The following is a 16809-nucleotide window of genomic DNA, read 5'->3' as shown; positions in this document are numbered from 1 at the left end:
CCTCAACTGCTCAGTTGTAAGTCATTCTGGATGAGGGCCGTCTGCAGAAATGCTGTAAATGTCAAAGCTTTTGTAGATTGTATTTAAGGGTAAACTATTTCCAGATACATGATGTATATTAAAGTTTGCACTGGATAAATGCACCACCCTAGTGACAAGCTAATGTAAAGTTTTGTACTTTTCTTTTAACTACTGTATGTGTGGCGATCAGTGGTATGTTTTTTTTCTGGTGAATTTTGATGATCATGTGTGTTGCTTAGGAATAGAGACTTCCACAGCAAACTGGACTCTTTTGACAGATAGACAGTCAGAGAAATATGATAGATAGATAGATAGATAGATAGATAGATAGATAGATAGATAGATAGATAGATAGATAGATAGATAGATAGATAGATCAATGAATAGATAGATAGATAGATAAATCAATGAATAGATAGATAGATAGATAGATAGATAGATAGATAGATAGATAGATAGATAAATCAATGAATAGATAGATAGATAGATAGATAGATAGATAGATAGATAGATAGATAGATAGATAGATCAATGGATAGATAGATAGATAGATAGATAGATAGATAGATAGATAGATAGATAGATAGATAGATCAATGAATAGATAGATAGATAGATAGATAGATAGATAGATAGATAGATAGATAGATAGATAGATAGATCACACTGTTTTACACAACACAATAATCACGATCACTTATTTAATTTTATTTATGTAGCAGTTTTTCATGAATTAAATTCACACTGCGCACGCGCGCGGGTAATTGGCTGCAGGTGACTGCGAGCTCATTAGAGTGCGCACCGGAAGTGAAGTAATTAATCGGGAAGGTGAGGAAGGAGCGGAAGCAGTAGGGTGGAAAGGTGTGCATGATCAGTATGTTCTTACGAGCTTCCCACACGGCTGTGTAATGAGTTCCCCGTCCTGAAACTAGTAGTTTACTATTAGTACCTAAAACTAAATGATACCGGACTGTATTGGGCTTCCAGGCATGATTCACGCCTAATAAACTCAGGACAGCGCATACACACACACTCTGTCCTCTGGTGAAAAGCGCCGATGTTTCCTTCCGCCGGTCTGTTCTCTGACTCGGACTGTCCACTCTTCTCTCGGGGCGGATGTGAGCGACCTTACTGTCCATACAAACACACCAAACAAGGAGACGGCACGTGTGCGACGGGGGCGCGCGCAGCACCTGGGAAAGGTAAGTCTGACTTGTGGGCGTGTCCTAAATCAGCGGCAGACTTGAGATTTACTTCTGGAAGGAAGAACCCAAATCCAGGATCTCTCTCTCGCTCTCTAGATCTCTCTCTCTCTCGCTATCTATCTCTCTATCTATCTAGATCTCTCTGTCTATCTGTCTAGATCTCTATATATCTAATCTAGATCTCTGTCTCTCTATCTATCTAGATCTCTCTCTATGGATTGAGAGAAAGATGGCATTTGAACAACATCTTGAACAATGTCTAATTGTCACGCCCACTTCTCAATCATGTGGTCATATGTAGAACCAGTGGTGCAACTGCACATCCAAACAAGAGGGGTAAATGCCAAAATAAATACACTACATGCACTACATACCTCCCCAACCCCACGTGCAGCACCATTTTTGCACCTCTGTCTAGAACCCTGATGTTTGTTTATTGTTGTTTGCTCAAAGCAAGGCCAGTTTGTGTCATTAGAACCTACATACTGAAACCACGCTAGCCCAGTATAAACTTATAGTCTCTTTAAATGCCTTAAAATCCAGAAAAAGAAGTTAGAAATTTCTAGGACTTGCAATCAAAATTTACACTTATTTTTATCTTTATTCAGATAATACAGATGGATAATACAGAGGATTTGTCCTTGGTTAAACGATACAGAAAAAGTAATTTTCTGACGGAACGTTCTTGACATAAGCATGAATGAGTTTGTGCATGTATGTATATTCACATACAGTATCTCATAAGTAAATGCACCCCTCACATTTCAACCATTCTCAAGGGACAATACTGTACTCAAAGCATCACATTTTAACGGCTCTAATACAAGACACACACATTTCATATGGTCCTGTCAAGCAGACAAAAACATGAACGTGATGAACCGGACATGTGGCTTTGCCCGGATACACCGACATACAGCTGTTATCACTTAGGGTGTACTTACTTTTGTTGCCAGCTATTCAGACAGATTAATGGCTGTATGTTGAGTTATTTACAAGCTGCACACTGACTACTCTAAAATATATCCAAGTTTCATTTCCATAGTATTGCACCTTGAGAAAATATACTAAAATAGTTGCTTTTGAAATGCACTTTTGTGAGATGCTGTATGTATGTGTGTATATATTAGCGGTGAATTCTATTCATATATTATCTATTTATTTACGCTTTGTGATTAATAACATCAGTCATCAACTTCATTTACTTGCATTAATTTGAGTGTATGAACTTTAGTCTTATTGGAGAAAATCATAAATGGAGATTAAAGAACAACACAAAGAAACGGATATAAATCCTGCTGCTCGTTGTGCCCCACTTGTCATGTCTTTATTCCCCACTTTTTGCCCCCACACTTTGAGAACCATTGATTTAACGTGACTCCAGGTAGCACGAGTCGCCAGACCCCGTCATCTACCACAATAGAGCGCGGCTGATGATCAAGGAATACGAATTCCATTATTTTTGTCATATTTCTTTCTGCTTCTTACTGTCCTTGCAGTTGGATTGCTGTCGTTGAAACATCTGTTACCGACAGCGGAATGAGTCGCACTTGAGTTCCATAACGTGACTAAACTTCAAATGTCTGAGGTTGGCGGTGTTTCGGTTGCTTCCCGCCTCGTCTAATTTTCTTGGTACACGCGTTACAGATTGCTAATTTATTGTCTTTTTCACAAACCTTGTAGCAAAATTGTTAGACTGATAAAGCCATTTTTAGAAATATTTCTAAATTTTGTAAAATATTTGTCAACATTGCAATCATTGAGTCATCTGATTGGCCCTTCTGGTAGAGACCTGGAGACCGCCGACCAAACCTCCCAATGAGATTATCATCCGATTACGATTGGCGACCGATCAATTGGAGAACCCTTAGTGTGCGTGTGTTATATATGTATATATCCATAAAATTGGAATGTTCTTTTTATTTATTTATTTTTTTAAAGTCCCTGTTATAATTCCTTCCACTCTTCTGGGAAGATGCTCCACTAGATTTTGTGGTATGCAATAGTGGACAAACAGACAAACTCAAGTAGAACCAAAAAAGTTATATAATGTTATATATTTAATGGAATATACTTTAAAATTTAGTATGACATTGACATTTGATCACAAGATCTTAATCTTTGTTACATTGTAGTATTTTGCTTTTTTAAATTAAATAATTTAAAAATGTTTTGAGACACTGATTAGTTTGAGAGAACATAATGTGGTAAAGGTTCTGCGTTCTTGGACTGATGTTTTACAAGCTTACCTTATTATACTGCAGCATGGTTTTATTTTCTTCTTTTTAAAATGATCACTTAAAACTTTGCCCTAGGTCATGGCAGTCATAATGCTGTTAGCAGAACCTTCCACAACCAGGAACAGAGCCACAGTTGTCTTACAGAGCTGGAACAGATCAACAAACAGATTGAAGCAGTTAGAAATGAAGTGGAGAAAGAACAAAAAAAGCTGTCTCGCTACCAGTCTGAGCAGGCTGAGAGTGCTGGTGCGAGCTCAGAAGAATATCTTGTGACCAGAAAATGTCGGTCTAAAGACCAAAATGGAAACCAGCTGAAATGTAAAAAGGCCGCTGCTTGCAAATACATCGTCGATCGCACCAAACCGAAAACTGATCTGGAATATGACCCGTGTTCAAATTTTTCTGCTGACCTGCGATCTGGCAGCTCAACAGATAAAACGAAGTCGACCAATAAAGATGACGTGGTACGTGATCAACGGGGGAAAAGAAAGGGTAAGAGTGTGCCTTCAGATCCAGTTCCCATTTCTTCTTATAATTTGGAGGATTCTGATGAGGAGGGGGAGCTGGTCATTGACATTCCACCTTTGGAAAATGACTGTAACAAGAGATCCCAGTTGCAAAGTTCAGCCAAAGACAATGAACATTTTATCAAGATAACCAGGAAATCTTTAGAAAAGTCTCATCCTGACACGGAGATGCCACCTCTAGAAAAGAAAGAAGAAAAGATTAGGCAGGCAAAAAAGACCTTGACTGATCTCGCTGAACAACAGGAGTCCTCACAATCCTCGTTCGAGGAGACTGATTTGGTAAAACGAAAACACCCTGTTCTTCAAAAGGTAAAAATGCCTTCTGAAACAACCCTTGCTGTCAGAAGTATACCTACTGATGAAGAACAGAAACCTTCAGTTCATCCCAGGATGGTTAAAGAAGAACCTGAATCATCGGACAGGATGATGGAGATTGATGCCTCACCTCTAGAAAATAATCAAGTGCTTTATAGGAGCTCGAAACAAAACTTGGCTGCTGGCAAGAATAACAAATCTAAGGAGGAGATCATAAACAATGCAATTGAAGGTTTTTCAGAATTGCAAGAAAATGCAAAGTCCGTTCCAGTGTCAGGTTTTTCACCGGTTCGTCAGTTGGAAAAATCGACACCAGAAGATGCTGGTGTTTATGAGGAGAAAGCACAAAATATTGAAACTGTTCTGGACGATATTTCCATTTGCCTGGACCACCTGAGGCGTGAAAGTGAAAGCATTGCTTGCCTTCAAGATGTGGATTCTATCCTCGCTGACTCGACCCATTCTTCTCCCTGTTCTTCGAGGATGCATGGAGATAACCCTATGCAGCATGTTACACACAAGCAACAAATAAGAGCAGAACTTGTGGTACAACCAAACAACGGGGTCCTGGGTCACATTAAAAAAGTGGACACCTCGAACCTTAGACACTCGTCAGAAATCCCACAAAAGATATCAGAATTTCAGGACTTCCTGCCCAACACTTCCTCTTCCTCAGCCATATCTAATGATCATGGGTCTTTCCAGAACATTCCAATGTTTGGTGAAACAAATTTTCCATTTGCACATGAAACCCAAACCGAACCTGTTGCTCAGTCGGTACCCATGTTAATTTCTAGATCTAATGTCATAGAAGTTCCTTCTACGCGAGCCGATTTAAACCCAGCCGCTACACCTATGGATTTGAATGGGGGTCAGAACCTACAGAAACAACCTTCTCTGTTGAGTGGAACAGATGAGAGGATAACGGTCGACTCTAGTTCTTCAGACGGGCTCAATTATTCAGACCTTGACCTGTCTGAAAGCGATCCAATGGAAGAGTGCTACAGAATCTTTATGGAAGCCAACCAGGGTGAAGATCCCATCGTTCAAGGTGACATGCCAGTAAGTGGATGGGTGTACAATGGGTTGGCTTGAACCAGGAAGGAGGAAATTTATCAATGTACTTATTTTGCAGGAGGAAGTCTCAAAGATGGCTGAGGCTGTCAAGCCAGCTTTGGCTCAGAAAAAGAGAGTAGCCCATGTAGCAAGGTTTGAGGTAAGAATGGGTTTTGCTTAATTTGCACAGCAATTATTAGAAAACATTACTTTGTAAACTATTGTTGATGCAAATTGCCTTATGTTCTTAAACCTAGTTGGTCAATATTATTTTTAGTCATGTGAAGGACCACAGTCTGCTATTGCCAAATAAAGCCAGGAGTCTTTCTTTGGAGCATCTGTTCCCTAATCCCTTTCCTAACCCTACAGTGAGGGGGGAAAATTATTTTGATCCCCTGCTGATTTTGTACATTTGCACACTGACAAAGAAATAATCAGTCTATACTTTTAATGGTAGGTTTATTTGAATGGTGAGGGACAGAATAACAACAAAACAAGCTCGTCTCAGCTCGTTACCTGTATAAAAGATACCTTTCCACAGAAGCAATCAATCAATTTGCCCGTGTGGTCTGATCCAACAGACGAGCTACCATACTTTAGATTGCTGAAGTTAATGCGGTTCATACTCGACGGGTCATGACTGTTTTGGCAGCAAGGGGCCCCCAAGACAATATTAGGCAGGTGGTCCTAATGTTATGCCTGATCGGTGTATAATGTATTTTATGCTTTATATTTGGTGTTTCCTATCTTGACTATTCAACAGGTCAGTAAAAGCAAAGCACAGGTTCTTGTACCCCTTAGGGATGGGGGCTCTCAGCAGTCCGTACCCAGCCGGAGTCAGCAGTGCCAGAAAAGGGCAACATCTCTTACGGCAGCAGTGAAGGGGTGCCAATCCTTTATAACGGCCAATGCACCCAAGCGAGTCCTCGCACCTACTGTTATTCATCCAGCAGCTGTGCCAAACAGTGAGTAATCTCATTAGAGTCCACACCCAGCCTTGGACGGCGCTAACCTTGCAAAATGTATTGCACTTGTTTGCTACCATAGTACCTTGTTTAAACAATGAACTTGTGTTTCTTGTAAGAGTTAAATGTCAAAATTTAAAATGTAATTATAAAACAATTAATTATCATTTCTAGCCTGCGTGAACATCCTCCCCGCTGGAACAACCTTGCGAATTGGGCCAAACCTGCACCTGATTGTTCCTGAGGGGAGTTGTGCTTTACCAGTTACACTAATTCCTGCTGCTGCAATGCCTGTAGCATATCCAGTCCATCAGCCACCTCCAATCCAGCAGCCTATACAACCTGCACAGCCTGCACAACCAGCCAACTACACACCTGCCAAGGTCGGTAAGACTTCTTGAAAAAGGCTCTTGTCCTTCTCTGTGAAGCTTCTCTTGTAGATATTAAATTTTTTCTATAAATTGCACAACCGTAAAATATAGCAAGCATCGGAACCATTGAAACCCGTCCCATTCTGTTCGATTCCTCAAAAACAGCCAATTCCCACCAAGCGAAAAGTGAAAGGACGTGCAGACATCGGCGTAAAGGTTCCTCACGACGTACGGCAGCGGTATGTCAACCTGTTCGTGGAGGAGTTCCTGAAAACCTCTGCCACTGTGCAGGATGCCTTTGAGAAGGTTTGCACACAAAATGGAAATTGGATAAATATCTTTTTCGTAGTACGTTATGGTTTATCAATTCTCCTTTTGCACCTTGTTTTATTGCAGGCACTAGCGGAAGAGAAGACAGTGTTTGATCGCAGCATCAATAAACTGAAGTATCTAAGCATAGCAGTGAATGCACTCAAGAGGCTTAAAAATCAAAATGCAGCTCCGGCCAAATGTATGCAAATGTGATGGATGCTTCTTAACAGCAATTTACCCATAATGTTTTAGATAACCTTACATGGAATATGCTAATCTCATGCATTGTTACTGGCTCTGTTTTCACTGTCCAGTTTCCAGCGAAAGCGACGCACAAGCGTCTAGAGGAAATGTGCCACTCAATACTCGAGCACTCCTGCAAAATGGTAAGAGTGCCATTAGCTTTTATTTCAGGGTCACATTAAAGTGTCCATCCTGCTGGTATTAATATCAATTTTATCCGATTCATTATGTATAAATGCTTAGTGGGCCGTCCTTTAGGGAATACACTTAGTGCTCTGTATGGGCAGGAGAGAGAGATGGTGTACCGGATTAGTTTGCATTTGGACGACTCTACTTAAACTGACAAAAAAAACAGTAATACAACTGATCGATAATAAGACACCATATTCAGTTCACGTGCCAATTATGTGGGTACTAAGTGATTCATCTAGACTTGTGTTGTAATGAGTGCTTATCTTTATATGAGCATAGGTTTTCTAACTGAATGGACTTTGGATTGGAAGGCCACAAGTTCAAATCCTACCACCACCAAAGCTACCACTGCTGGGCCCTTAATATAAGGCCCTAATCCTCTCCTAATGATTTCAAGTCGCTCTGTATAAGGGCATCTGCCGAAAACCATAAATGTAAATGCAATTTAAATGGCAATAAAGCTTTTCAGTGCTTACTTTTCTTTGGAATACATCTACATTCATGGCACTTGGCAAACATCCTTCTACTGAGCGACTTGGTTCTCCGTTATAAAGCTGAACAAGGGCCCTGAGCAAGGTCCCTGCTTGGTGGTGCTGGGATTTGTATTCATAAGCTTCTGATCAGAAGTCCACAATCTTATCTATTGAGCTACCGTTTGATTTTTGTGAAGAAGCTATCAAGTCAAATCAGCTGTACGCTATTTACCGAGGGGCGGTAGTAGCCAAGTGGTTAAGGCATTGGACTTGGGTTTGGAAGGTCACAAGTTCAAATCCCACCACCACCAAGCTGCCACTGCTGGGCCCTTGAGTAAGGCCCTTAACCCGCCCTGCTCAGTTGTAAGTCGCTCTGGATAAGGGCGTCTGCCAAAATGCCGTAAATGTGAAAAATATAATTATTGCAGCTGAATCTCTTACTATACTTGCTATTTCAAGTATTCAAAACGTGGGTCTAATCAACTACTTTCGCTCTGAATTTGTCAATGTTATACACATGTTTAAAAACATGACTTTTGGCACAATTTATAACTAGACCAATATTACACAATCATATTCAGTGCTATGTATCTGTATTCAAATATAATGAATATTTTGATGTCGGTAGTCAGATATACTTTATTTCCTACGTATGCAGTTATTTGATTATTTAATTTAATATATTTTAAAAAATTTTTTAGTTTAGTTAGTTCTATTTCCCAAAATATAGGTTTGCATAAAACCTAATTCAGACCAGCATGACCCTGACCAGGCAGTTACTAAGGATGAATGGTCGAAGGCTGTTAATGAATCATTTGTTAATGGTCTGTAATTGTCCGTATTTGTCCCACAATCTTCATATGAGACTGTTTAGTAACATAAAATTCTCATTCAGAAAACCTTCTTGCGTGATTGCATTTACAAATGTGCAAAAACAAAATCAATATTTCTGCCAAACATACTACTATATAAGGAAAAAAAGCAACAAAATGTGCTCTTCCTATTTGATCTGTATTTGTGTCTACTTAGGTCACATGATCTGTTCATTCTGAATAATATTGTAATATTCAAGTACATGCCAGAAGTAGTCATGTGAAATGGGATAAGTTGATGTTGCTTAATATTGTCTATTATCCACAATTCTTCTCAACACTAGGTGACACCACACTCTACGATCAGCTGAAGGAGCATATTCTAACCAAGGCCATGTTGAGGGAAAATAACTATCCTCGCAAACACCCTGAAAAACCTGGGTTTGCCATTCAGTATGGCGACAGCAAAAAGGTCAGCACTGATGGTAGGTTCTCGTAATGGAATACATTGGAAAGAGTCAAAAAAAATCTTAAGATTTAGTTGAACGTCAGGTAATAATCTCATGTAGATAAATCAAGCAAGGTGTTCCACAAGAAGACTTTGGAGAATGAAGGGTTCTGTGCTTCCTGCAGTAGTGGTTATATCCAAAAACCTATTAGTATTTAAGCTTAAAAGTGTTTGTGACCGGACTTCTGATCACATCTGGATTTGATATTCACACACTGCTGAAGATTTGGATCAGGCCTACTAGAATAGCAAAAACTCCACATTGCTGTGTCTCTCTCCAGAGACTGAAATGTGCCTTGTTGAGCAATTGGTGTATTTATTTATTTATATTATGAATGCTGTTGGAAAGCCTTTTGGAGTAAACGCACAACAAATACGTGCAGTGTGAAATGTTGGATGACCGATGTGCTCAGTTTCCAGGAGAATCTGCTGCCGCTGTGGAACTTCTTTCTCCATTGGCCAGACAGGAAAACACACACGCAAAGAAGAGTGCAACTATCATTATGGGAAAGTCATGGAAAACAGAGGTGAGAAGGTTGAATTATGTAAAAAAAACTACCTGCACAACATACATTTATATACATCAATACTGCCTGGCAAATCTCTAGGGACACAATTGCTTTTTTTTTTTTTTTTTTATTACTCCAACAAATCCAAACACACCTCAATGTTAAAAATGTTGTGGCCTGGTCGCTCCAACACCATCATCTGAACTTCAATCAGTCATGTTGCTCTGGATCTGAAGATATAAATAGCAACTTTTCTTCATAGACTTACCTTAAACAGCTCCCCAAACCTCTGGTCAAGAAAACAGAAGTGTGTTAGTACATAAGTGTTACCATTTGTTGTTTCTCGCAGTGCCGGGAGGAGTGGAGACACGCTATAGCTGCTGTGAGAACGCAGTCGGTTCACCTGGGTGCCAAGTCTTCAAGGTACACTACTCTCGGTCTCAAAAGCCTGAAGTCAGTGTACACTTAGTGGGACAAAAGCTTCACAGATTGCAAATCTCACTGACCATGTGGACCAGATGCTAGAAAACAGCCTTAAAGCAAAAAATATAACTTGGTTCAAGATGGGTATGATTTTTAAGTTTGTGGTGAGTAAACCAGATGAGCTTCATTCTGTACATCAAATGTTTTGCAATTAGCAACCTTGTAGCCTCAATTATTGACACACATTCCCTGGTGACCAACCCCAGCCATTAGGATTGCACAAGCCAGTGCACTCTTAGTGCCGGTCCCAAGCCCGGATAAATGGGGAGGGTTGCGTTGGGAAGGGCATCCAGCGTAAAAACGTGCCAAATCAAACATGCGGATGATCCGCTGTGGCGACCCCTAACGGGAGAAGCCGAAAGAAAGTTTATTCTCTGGTGACAACTAGTGGTCTGGCTTTTAAAGTTAAGGGTGTTTGATTCACAGAACAACATAATACTACTCTTCTTTGGAGCTTTGTACATTTTCTCTAAATAGTGTACACCTTTTGGCAAGTTTAACAAGAGGCACGGCAAAGTATTTCTGCTGAATGTTTGGATAAACTAACTGTCTACATGACTCACGACCGGAGTGTGTGAAGCTCTTTTTCATGCTAAGGAAGGAATTTTTAATCTAGATAAAGTTAAACATCTGTCTCAGCATTTGTCTCAGAAAAACCAGTGTTTCCAAACTGTTTAACAACCACTGAACATGAGCTTACTGTGGATGCTAACACTTATAATTCATAAGAGATGGCTTTGGAATTAAAATGAACAGGATCTACAACCGTTACAAATGGTGTTGTACTCAAACCTTCAGTAAACAGTTGATTTTAAAGTTTAACAAAGCAGCTTCATGGTGACACTTTCGTTACTTTACTGGTTATACAATTGCACTTTTTGACCATAGAGTATACAATTATAAAAGGATTTATTTTCAATTCCACTATCTGGTGTCACCCAGATGAGGATTGGTTCCATTTTTACTCTGGTTATTTAGTGTTTTCTTTATAGTGTCTCTGGGTTTTTCTTTGTTACTGTTACCTCTGTTTTTTTTCATTAGTGATGCATTTATTTGTTTAAAATGCATGTTCTCAATTTCTTTATTTTGGTAAAGCTGCTTTGTGATGTCCATTGTTGGTCATTATACAAGTTAAACTGATTCGAGTTGAATGCCAAGTGTGTAATTATAATATAAACTAAACTACACTGAGCAGGCATAACTTTGACTACTAATATGTGAAGTGAATAACATTTGATTGTTTCTTCAGCATGGCACCTGTTAGTGGGTGTGATGAATAAGGCAGCAAGTGAGCATTTTCTCCTAAATGTCGAAGTGCAAATGTGCAAAATCTCCAAAACTGCAGCTCTTGTGGGATGTTCCTGGTCTGCAGCGGACAGTAGCTATCAAAAGTGCTCCAAGGAAGGAACCGTGGTGAACCAGCGACAGGGTAATGGGCGGCTGAGGCTCATTAATGCACGTTGGGAGTGAAGGCTGTAGTCTGATCCAACAGACGAGCTCCTGTAGCCCAAATTGCTAAAAAAGTTAATGCTGTTATGCTCGACGGGTCACGACTGTTTTGGCAGCAAAAGGGGGACCAACGCAATATTGGGCAGATGGTCATAATGTTATGCCTGTTCAGTGTGTATAATGTTATGCCTAATGGATGTATACTGTGCCCTTTGTAGCTCCATGTCCATGATGCAGTGAGTCTCCAAGGCTTTGTAAGAAGCCTCCCTCAGACTCATACAGGCTGTCCTGGGATTTATGCTATTGATACGGAAATGGTAAAGATATGAATATAACCACAATATATTGTGCATGCTACATTATTGATTTACCAGAAGCATGAAAAAATTCTGATGGGTCTAATTCCCATTTTTTCAGTGTTATACCACTCAGGGTTTGGAGCTGGTGAGAGTCACGGTGGTGAACAGCAGCCTGCACGTCATCTACGACACCTTTGTTAAGCCCGTCAATGAGGTCATTGACTATAACACCAGGTATACTCGAGGTGATGATCACTGAAGTGACTGGAAGTACCATAATCAGCAAGAGGGATGACATGGTCTTCATCTTGCTCAGGTTTTCAGGAGTCAGTGAAGAGGATGTTAGGAAGAGCAGTTCCTCTTTGCAAGATGTGCAAGCTGTGCTTTTGAGCTTCATCAGTGAGAAAACCATTTTGGTTGGGCATGGTTTGGAAAATGATCTCTGTGCTCTGAAAGTGAGTGATTTTGTCGTTCTCATTAATTTTAGCAGATTAAAAAAAAAGATAATTCTTTCTAAACTTCAAGAACATAAGCTGTTTGGAGCTTGGGCTAAATATCTGGACATACTGCATTTGATAGCATTAAAATCAAATCTGCTAATGGATGTTCAATGCATTTAGGGTATAAGTAATCACACCCCAAGTGCTTGCTTCTCCAACATCCTGATATTTAAAGAATGTAGTGATGTTCTGCAAGATGTTTCATGTTTGGCACCAAACCATGATTATTTTTTTCCAAAACTTTGTCGTAGACTTATTTTGAGAGCTTCTTGTTCTTCTTTATGCTCTTTGTTCTCTAGCAAGACCCAAGATTTTCATTTCTAGCTTGAAACACTGAAGTTATTTATTCAAGCCACTGCCCTCTAGCCTTCAAAAAATAAGAGGAGAAAGAAAACACATTCGCAAGAACTGTGCAATTCCTCTTCTTCTACCTTTTTTTTCCTTCTTTTTTTTTTTTTTTTTTAAGTTTATCCACAGCACGGTGGTCGACACATCCATGGTGTTCCCCCATCGCTTGGGTCTGCCACATAAGAGAGAGCTCAGAAGCTTGACAGCCGAGTATCTGAGGAAGATAATCCAAGAGAGCGGTAGGTTTAGCTGATTGAATCATTTGCCCTGTTAAACCCATCTTTAATCAACCGTGTGAGTGAGGTTGGCTCACACTGGGAGCTGCTGAGGAATCTTCTCATTATTGTACAGTTATCTTCACTTAGTAATGCTCAGGCTTTACTTGTTAATTCTTTTAACAGGAAATGGAAAAGGTAGTACAATCGCTTACCTGATTATCGGTTCATTGGATTTGTGCTCTTAATGGTGCTTTTGTCAGACCATTTCAACCTTCAGAAAAAGCATCCCATTAGCCATTCTAAACCACCCACAAGGACAATCTCAAAATATTCCCTGAACTGTAGTCATATGAAATAGGTAAATTCCACATGCAGATGTTTTTCCTGAATAATTTCCCCCCAAATGGTCTCAATTATATCTATATTGTCATCTATAAATATAAAAAACTCTGATTTAGCTTCTCTTGCATGCGGTATAATTCATATATACATACAGAGCACATACATGAAGATGTTAGTGTATGTAATTATTATACTATAGCACTTGCTGTTAAATTCTTTGATCTGATTGGTCAAGTATTTCCAGTAACATTAATGCCAACTCTAATTATTAGGGATGCGCCGAAATGAAAATTCTGGGCCGAAACCGAAAAAGAGGAAAGCAAGGCCGAAAACCGAAACACCGAAAGAAATGATGCCAATTATTATTACCATTGCATTTGTCTATGACTGTGTACTAAACTTACTAAAATCAAGGCATTTAAATTGCATAAATTAATATTAAAGTTTCAAAGAATAAATCAATTACAAATTATGAAAATATTTATTTATAGCACATTGCAACAATGCACAAGATAAAATAAATTAAAATTTAAACTTAAATGTTTAACGTAAATGCACTCATGTGTACATTAAATAATAATGTACAGGCCCTCTGGCCTGCTGAAAGGTTGTAAAATTAAATATGTTCTTTCATAAAACAAAGTGCATTCAGAACAAGTGCAACTGCTTAAAGATACAATACAACACTATCACTGGGAAACTTCCTGCCTTTTCAAAAACGTCCGCGTGCTCGGAGGGGTTTTGCTTTTCTGTGCCGTGTTTCTCTCATATTCAGCATAGCGATCGGAATGTTTGGATTTCAGCTGATAAATTAAACCCGACGTGGAGAAAGTCTTTGCAGACGAAATTCCGGCATTACATGTTTTGCAAATCGCTATCCGTGGGTCTTTCTCAGATATACTGAAATACGTCCACACCGCGGACATGTTGTTTTAGACATGCACGTGCGGGCCGCGGTTTCTGTTTGCGTCATCACAACAAACTGTTTCGGCCGTGTTTTTTCGGTGAACAAAGTCTTTCGGCCGAAAACCGAAAATGCACTTTTGGGCCATTTTCGGCCGAAAATTTTCGGTGGCTGAATATTCGGTGCATCCCTACTAATTATTATTATATTTTTGTTTACATTTTTCTCACAGTAACAGTTAATTTACAGGATATTTCACAAAGTCTTGTAAAGTGACTTATGAGTGTCGTTAACAAAAAACTCGATATCGTTGGTACATTTTTTTGGTCTTAATTTAAAAAAGAGAACAAAAAGAGGCTGGAGATAAAATGGAACACAATGTAAGGCGCATGTACCTAACCCTGTTCTTGCAGTACAGTAAAACCCTATTGTACCAGCAACCAAAAGTACAAGCAAACGAAGATACGAGCGACCTTGCTCGCCAAATTTTACCCTATTTTTCGAGCAAATTTTAAAGGCACGAGCAAACCTACGCTTCAGCAGAGGGTAGCATCAGTCACTTAGTTGATCTCGGGCCGCTCTTGTTGTTCAGTGCAGCAAAAACGTAACTTTTTTTAGTGTTATATTTTTATTTCACTAGAAATCTTGAAAAATGTCTCAAGAAAATCAGTGATGGTGCTATGAAAATAGAATTACCATTGAAACCAAGAAGGAAATAGTAAAAAAGTACGAGCGTGGTGTAGCCCTGTGCGTCTCACACTCGCAATCAACCACTACCACATGGGGTTAGGGTTATATGATGATTACCATACAGTAATTAGCGGTGTATTTATTTGTTAGAATAGGCTACAAATACTTTTTAAGTGCAGAAATAAGCGATCGAGTGAGGAATTGGAACAGATTAAATCGCTTTTACATTAATTCTTATGGGGAAAATGAGTTTGAACGTACGAGCAAATGGACCTACGGGGAATTATGCTCGTCCAACGGGGTTTTACTGTACCCCCATATTGCCCCTTACAGTATTTATTCTGATGAAACATTAAAAGTGTTCTTAATCCGGTTCTATAGTTGTGTAACAATGAGACAAGTGGCAAAGTAAATTTGTTTAGCATTATGTGTATAGTAGATGAACAGTTAAATAGAATGATGATCTGTTCATTAAGAAATATAAAAATCATCATATGCCAATGAAATGGTGATTGTAGAAGTGGAACAGAACATCATGGTGTGTGCTGTTGCTTCAGGTTGGGAACAGTAACCCTGCTTCATGTTGCTCCCAAATCCGAATCCACAGACAAAAAAATAAAGAAATAAAAAATTGCAACCCTGCTAAATAAATAAATTAATTTAAAAAAAATTATATATATATAAAATAAAATGGCGTAATACTTGATAATCAATTTTATTGTTTAGTAGGGTTTTGCATTTATAGGCTAGCTAATAAAACTTTTCACTGGATTCCACTGTTCCAAATTGTATTTTGGAAAATAAAATAACATTTATAGCGGTATGTTTCTTACATGTGGTGATCTAATGCATGTGTAACCGAAATGTATTTCTCTTTCCACCACTACAGATTTGCAAAGACTCTTCTTTTCCTTTGGATATCTGCCGTAGAGATTTAAAATTAAATTTTGGAGCAGGCTCCTGAACTGAAATTACCCTCTTATTTGCACAGTTATTGTGCAGTCTGTACAATGGTCTGGTGTGTAATGGTGTATAGTCTGCGGAATGAGCCAGAATTACAGTCTGTACTTGATTGTGTAATCTTGGGAAGTAGGGACTAAACAGAAGGCTTATGTCTCCAATTTCGGTGCGTGTTATTTCAGTGTTTGTCCTTCGTGTCTCACAGTGGAGGGACATGACACCCAGGAGGATGCGACGGCGTGCATGGAGCTCATGCTGTGGAAGGTGAAAGAAGATGCTAAAGGGAAGAGATGGTGAAGAAGATGATGATCAAGCTCCTCGTTGCCTTAACTGCTGTATATTTGTAAAAAGAAAACAAAAAAACATTGCACTTGAAACATTTGCTTTATTATAAAGATCTTCACCTGTCTATATTAGGGTTTCTGGAATAGAAATAATGACTTGTTTCCTCCTGCATCTAATTTTTTTACACCTTTTTGTTTTGCTGATTATTCACTTTAAGGGAACGGGGTGTCTTTTTAACGCTGGGGTGGTAGTCCTATTGTGTGTACTGTTTATTTCCAGCTGACAAACACATTAGCGTACCTTTAAATGATATAAGGTGACTTGGAGTACATAATTCGACTGCAATTAACCTTTAAGCATAACAATTTATCTTTTTACTTGGAAATACTAAAGGTACAAAAGGTGTAGGATTAAGTGCACCACTTCAGTGATGAGCAAAAGTACAATTTTGCATAATTTTTTTTTTTGTGTGTCAAACACAGTGTTTATAAAATAAACTGATTCACGATTGCACTATGGGAAGAAAAAAGTATTTTTTTTGCACTCGGATTATATATGTGAAAAAGTAAAAGCACTGCAATGA

At 39.0% G+C, this 16809-nt stretch overlaps 1 protein-coding gene across 1 annotated transcript; it reads left to right on the top strand.

Moving 5' to 3' along the window:
- The first annotated feature begins 786 nt into the window (after nucleotides 1–786).
- On the top strand, nucleotides 787–16809 carry zgc:152968 (uncharacterized protein LOC564848 homolog). Its single transcript, XM_046862501.1, has 16 exons — nucleotides 787–1222; nucleotides 3541–5369; nucleotides 5443–5523; nucleotides 6127–6328; nucleotides 6503–6711; nucleotides 6865–7005; nucleotides 7096–7210; nucleotides 7326–7397; nucleotides 9076–9216; nucleotides 9653–9766; nucleotides 10098–10171; nucleotides 11899–11997; nucleotides 12098–12213; nucleotides 12296–12434; nucleotides 12946–13066; nucleotides 16147–16809. Exons 1-16 carry the CDS (start codon nucleotides 1078–1080, stop codon nucleotides 16236–16238), a joined length of 3690 nt encoding a protein of 1229 aa, XP_046718457.1. The 5' UTR covers nucleotides 787–1077; the 3' UTR covers nucleotides 16239–16809.

Source organism: Silurus meridionalis, chromosome 2 (genome assembly GCF_014805685.1).
Source record: "Silurus meridionalis isolate SWU-2019-XX chromosome 2, ASM1480568v1, whole genome shotgun sequence".
NCBI lineage: Eukaryota > Metazoa > Chordata > Actinopteri > Siluriformes > Siluridae > Silurus > Silurus meridionalis.
This window is presented reverse-complemented; position numbering and strand designations above follow the sequence as displayed.